The 6607-nt window shown below is 32.8% G+C and overlaps 1 protein-coding gene across 1 annotated transcript; it reads right to left on the bottom strand.

Annotated features, from left to right (window-relative positions):
- Nucleotides 1-3200: 3200 nt before the first annotated feature.
- On the bottom strand, nt 3201-4909 carry LOC119663493 (the record flags this gene model as incomplete). Its single annotated transcript, XM_038073101.1, has 3 exons — nt 4587-4909; nt 3864-4424; nt 3201-3722 (listed from the first exon to the last, which is right to left on the bottom strand). Coding segments are annotated over exons 1-3 (1406 nt in total), but the record flags the coding sequence as incomplete, so codon positions are not given.
- Nucleotides 4910-6607: the final 1698 nt, after the last annotated feature.

The following is a 6607-nucleotide window of genomic DNA, read 5'->3' as shown; positions in this document are numbered from 1 at the left end:
CCACTGGTAGATTACAGTTGACGACAGCACTGTTGCATTTCGAGTAATTGCGCGGGAAATTTAAAAAGTCACTGCCCTATCAAACCGCCCTCGTATATTTCAATATTTTTGAGTTTTGAACAATCAAGATACTGAAACAAATCTAAAACAAAGGACTTCATGCCTTAACGTTAGCGTAAAACTTATAAGTGTGATTTTATAAAACCGAAACATTTAAAACTTTTTAAACTTAAAAAGTCTAATACTTGCATTAAAGAAATGCTCTTTATTTACATCTTCCATTTTCATATTAAAAAAAATTATACAAGCAACACATCATGTATTTTTTATTTGACTAATTTGTTTATTCTTAATAATTAGACAGGATTGTGTAAGCGATTCGCGTGTACTAAGTGGAACAATATGATTGATATTCATCGTAGGATTAAAGTACCGTAAAATTTGATTTATATCTGCGCCAAAATGCTTAGCCTCTTTACTAGAAAATATGGGGAATAGGCACTGCGCCGCAATTGAACTTTGTCTATGAGTCTTGTTAGCCAAATACGAAAACTAGAAATTCAGGCTCCTTCCTGTGTAGTTGGTGTTATAAGATATTTTATTAAGTCGCATATACGAGCATAAACAAGACGCACATAAATAAGCTGGAGAAATAAGACAAAATTTGATAATAAAATAATAAGGAAAAGTAAAAGAAATGAATTTGCATATTCTCTTACATTTAGAGACTGTCCCAAAACTTATGCACCTCAGACCTCATTGCTAGCTACGGGTAACAAGATAAGAGAAGAAAAATATTGCTGCTAATGTAAATGTTGTTATCCGAAATGCAACTTGAAGTAGACAGACTAAGCGGCAGAAATGCATATGCATGTGTTGCACTTACTTACCCAAATTACGAACTTGAAATCGATAATGCTTAACTGGTTTCTTATGGAATTTGCATTTGAATCGTGCCTACGGCACAATTTGAATTTTTGGAATTGGGTGTGTTAGCGAATCGGTTGAGGTCATATTGTTTTCCGCTTAAATTTGCACCAATGTCAATTGATTCGTTGCGTGTGGCCCCTTGTATAGTATATGAAAAGCAAAATTATATTGATTTAATAAATTTTCTACTAAAAGTTAAAGGTAATGTAAAATTGTATGTATAGTAACTTAAAAAAATATATAAATTGACTACCTTAAAGCAATTACAGATAGCTCAAAACCTGGCTTTAAGAAGACTGTTTAAGATTCCATGGTATATTAGATCAACAGACATACATAGAGATCTTAGGATTGACTCAGTGAAAAAATATATCAGAGACTGAGCTCTAAAATTATTCACTAAAGTTGATACGCTAATTAACCCCGCCCTAACAATCCTCAAGTCCACTTTTGGATTCTCAGGAAGATATGCTGATTTAAGGTCCATCATAAACTAAAAGACAAATAAATGATATGATTTCTTAGCCTAGTTAAAGCCTAGTGTGGGATAGTGATAAGCCCCCCAGCCATTATAGAGTAAAAGTGCGTAATAGCACTGACTCAAGAACAAGAAGAAGAAGAATAAATTGACTAACAATGATTACTTGATTTGATAGTAAACGGCGAATCTAGAATGTAAGCAATCAATATATTACCTCGGAAGCAACATAACAAATAAAAGTCATGCATAAAAGGACGTCATTGCCAGAATAAATAAAGTTAGAGTTGCTTTTATTTAACTTAAAAAGATTTGCAGCCATATATCTACCATTACAAAAATCGGCATATTCAATATAAACATAAAATCAGCTCTATTTTTGGAAGAAAAACACAAAAGAGACCAGTGCAATCTAGTCAAAAATTCAGACTTTTCAAATAATATTTGATATATTTTTATTGGCCTCAACTAGAGTAACATAAGAAATATAGAATAGCAAATAGGTAAGGACATACTCACAAGAGGCCGAATAGTAGTATTTCTCGATAGGCACTGAGGTGAGACCCACTTTGGTGTGCCGGCCTTGACTTAGAGAGGAGACAGTCTAATGCAAATATCGTTATATTATTCACTTTTCTTATAACAGAGCTAGATTTGCATTGATGACGGAGACTCTATGCTCTACCAAGGAGGACAGTGTTATACATATTAACAATAATTAATACTAAAAATTATAAGTATGTAAATATATGCAAAAATCCATAAATACTAAATAAGAGTATTAGAATAATTTTCATTCCTTTTGTATTTGAATGGAATTTGCTATCAAATCAATTTTGACAATTCTTAGTCGTAAACTAAGAATATTTGCTTTTTAAAAAGTTCTTTTTAAGAATGATTTATATCTATATTCTACCAATGAATGTCAATTTTAGAAGTGGTTTCAAGTATTTGTTTTGATAATTATCGTACATCTCATCCAATTTCATTAATTATAAGCGTTTTCTTTTGTTGCGTTTTCGTTGGCGCCATTTATCTACTGTCTGTTTTTCTATTTGACACGATTTAGTGCCATATCTCTTATGGTTAAATCTACGCCTCATTACAGTGAAGATATTTTTAAATCGGTTGTGATATCGTATTCGCCATATAATTCATATAACTCATGATTATACATTATTTCGCAGCTATCTCCATAAATTGGATATGATGATAATTATATAAATTTTGTGGTAACCGAATAGATTTAGTTATTAGTTATGTACGATTGATGGTAAAATAATTGTATTAAGAACGCATATAATCGAAATGGGTTACAATTATGAATGAACGGAAGTCTAATTCATTACATATCTATCACGATAAAAAACCAAAAACTTCGCATATATAGTATGTTATATTTCCTAGCGACCTAGCGATATCTTCATGAGGAATTGAACACTGAACCACTCAAAAAATACATTACAAGAAATCGAACAGAAAATTAATTAAAAATATCTATAAATTTAATTTTTTTTATTTAACCAAAAACAAGACAAACAGTGTTTATGCATTTTTTGAATTAAAAATAACATTGCTTTGCTTTACATAGAGTTTGATCAAATTTCATCAGACATAGAGTTTGATCAGATTTCTAAAAGTTTAGTTAAAATGTAAATTCTTTAATATATTATGTACCCTACATACTTAAAATTTGTGTTTCCAAGTTATTTCAGCACAAAATATAAGTAAACTAATACTCATGAAGAGGATATATGTCAACCAAATCCATTTAAAATCCTTAAATTTTAACGAGTGTTGTTCATATCCGCCACTAAGATCCACAAAATTAATTTTTTCTAGTTTGACCATTTCGTAGAAACTCATAGCATACCAATGTTGATAAATTCCAGTTTCCTGCACAAGGACACAGAATTGTCTGAGAGGTTCTTTGTAAAATGAGTTCTCCTGTACAGCAAAAGCGTATAGTATGAAATTTGTAAAGGAGAGATCGGTAGAAAGACGAAATAATTTTGTAGCAAAATAATTCTGTTGTTCCTCGAAAACTGGCCAAACCGTCAAAGATATCAAATATGCATATTTAGTATTCAAAGCCTGCCTATAAGACTGAAACTCATTAAAAGTTTTGACGATTTTGAAGATGGGCTTATAATTTTGCCAAAAGGTTTCGCCAGCGTAGTATGTAATACGTGGTATGTCTTGTTCACAAACCATTATTTTCATATTTAGAGCGCGGACATCGTCAAAACTGTGAATCTTTTCTACTGTGGGTGGATCCGTGAGCAGCATTGTTAGTTTGGCAGTAAAAGCAGTACTAAAAAAGATACCAGTAAAAAAAAGTAAAAAATAAACGAATTTTAGATGCAATTTCGGTTTGCTTTCCATATTGAAAGATTGACCGATCATGCCACGCATTATTGTTGTATTGAATATAATTTGGAGAAGAAATTTACACCTGTTTTTCTTAGTCAAACGTTGTTTTGAAGTTTGTAGTGTTAATAGCAGTGATAACAACCAATGAATAACAAAAAGACAAAGATTTGTCTTAAGATTAAATATTTGTAGTAATATCATATTTGTAGGTACTGGGGGTTCAACTGGTATCATCGTCAGCAGTTTACCAATTTCAACTGGATAACTGAACTCGTTGATATTAAAGCCCTTCTGGGCTGATATGAGACTGATGGGTATATCCACTGTCTCATTACGTGCAGTTAGTAACAGTTCGGAATTGTGATAAACATTATGCGGTGTAATATTGTAAGCAAATTGTAGAGTGCAATTGTAGTATGCAGCAAAGTAATGCATAAATTTGCCAATATAGCCACCAATTTTCTGCTGGCCTGATTTATCGGTGTACAATATAGTGCGTGGCTCAAACAAATCGGGTAATGTAAGCAATATCTTGCCTTTCAGATTTGTTAGACGATTAATAAAAAACTTGGCTGCACTTGTTAGCTTATGTTGCTCCAGTTCGAAGGATGGAAATGGTGTGTAAGTGTAATAAATGCTTGTCCTATAAAAATCATTAAAAATGATATTGATATTTAATATTTTCAATGTTTCGCAGTATTTTAAAAATATTTCCAATTTTTTAAGTTGTAGTTTTTCTATAAATTCCTGATTCACAATCACAATTATTCGCACTGTGCGTAAGTGATTAAGATTAAAACTCAACAGATCCAATAAATTGAGGTCATTTAGTGTAGCAAGACACATTATAGCCAGCATTTCAGAATTGTAGTTATTCTTTAAGTACATAGTTTCCTCAGCACCCAAATTAATGATTGGCACCGGCCAATAACGCAACAAATGCTCATCAATGCAATCCTCAGCGCTTCGTGTTTGTAGGAAGATTGTTTTGTAAGATCTTTCGGCATAAATACCCCTTATTAAACTATGAAATTCACAGGTGAAGTCTACAGTTTCATTATCCACTTCAATATTTGCATTAATTGCAGTTATAAAAAGTAAAACCACAAAATGATGATAGACAAACATGTTACTGAAAATGCTTTTAAATTGTATGTAACACTTTTTGCATTTCATCACAACTTCTTATATTTATAGAAAACTTAAATTTATTACAAAAGCTAAACCATTTCTTCTATTACAGATGAAACTATTTTGATTTTACTGCTTTTAATTAATCAGTTGAATAAATAACGTCTAGTCGGTATTTTACATGTGAAATATCAACTACATTGTGTTTCAACGAAAAATGAAATTAAATTAATCCAAACAATAAAATATAAAGCATTTTTCATATAAAAAAAACACGTGTCTGCTTTAGTACACGAAATTTGACGCCATCGAAGACGGTCGATGACCACTTTCTTCAGTTTAAACAAATAAATTGCAGACAAAATTTGTCGCATTTTGTCAATAAAATTCTGAAGTCACATAAATTCAATTAGATGTTATCTTTGCAATATAAATAAATAAAATAAAATATTTTTATATATAATACAATATTATTTGATACTTTTGAAGGATATTTAGTAAATGAGGTTTACAAAAGTTTCTTACCTTTGGAGTGATTAGCAACGTGTTAGAGGCTGACGGAGTCTTATATAATCTGTAGGGCATATATTGACCGACAAGACTATAAGAGCTTATTTATATCGAAGTGATGAATATCAAATAGTGGATATTATTTTTGGTGTTATGTTATACAAGCGTTTGAAAATGTTGGACACCACATTTAATTTACTAGAAATATTATACGCTTAATTAAGACAATATTTTTCACATTATACTACAATATATAAACTGTATGTTCTTGATTAAATATGGTACTTTCTACAATTTGAATGTTTTCTGACTCTAGTAAGAAAAAAATGTGTGGTTTTGCTTCTAAAGAAGACATCCTAGGCAATGGTAGCGTGAGTAGGGAAGTTGGTCTATCATGTCTTGAACGTCAAGTACGCCAAATAGTCTCACAATGAGTATGCGTTGGTTGGTTGGTTGGTTGGAGTGGCGGCCCTGTTTACCAAGAAAAAGCCCACTTAAGCACAAATAATGGCCCGTTGTGGTACCACAAGGAAAGAGCGATGTTCGTATATAGATAAGGTGATCAGTATACGACCAACGCCCAACAGAGAGGCAACGACTTCCCCATTAGGTGAAAGAAAACCAGCCCTACAGTTCTATGAATCTAGCTAGGTCCCTCACATTGTAGGATGACAGATCAGTCAGATCGGTCAGAAAAGGGGCCCCCAAGATTTTTGATCTTCTTCTGGCTAAAGATGGGCACTGACACATGAGATGAAACACAGTTTCCTCCTCGTCCTCAGAGCCACAACCGCGACAAAGGTCATTATAAGGAAGACCCAGTCTCATAGCATGCCTCCCTATTAAACAATGACCCGTCAGCACCGATACCGTAGCACTGAGCAGATCTCTCTTTAGTTGGAGCAGCTGACTTGTACGCTTTTTATCCAAGTTAGACCAGATCGACCTAGAAATGTGACAACTGGGCTCACTTACCCATTGTTGCTGAGCAATGCTTAGATATTTTTGTTTAATTGCCAGTTTAGCTGTTGCAAGTGGAACACCAATTTCTAATAAATGAATATCAGGGAGAAGAGCCCCCGTCTTGGCAAGCTCGTCCACCCTGCAGTTACCCGCAATATCCCTATGACCAGGAACCCAGATAAGTTGAACGTTAGCACACATAGCTAGGTCATTGAGAGAAAC

Source organism: Teleopsis dalmanni, unplaced genomic scaffold (assembly GCF_002237135.1).
Source record: "Teleopsis dalmanni isolate 2A unplaced genomic scaffold, ASM223713v2 unscaffolded_contig_0475, whole genome shotgun sequence".
NCBI classification, from domain to species: domain Eukaryota; kingdom Metazoa; phylum Arthropoda; class Insecta; order Diptera; family Diopsidae; genus Teleopsis; species Teleopsis dalmanni.
The sequence above is the reverse complement of the archived record's forward strand: the minus strand, read 5'-3'. Positions and strand labels throughout refer to the sequence as shown.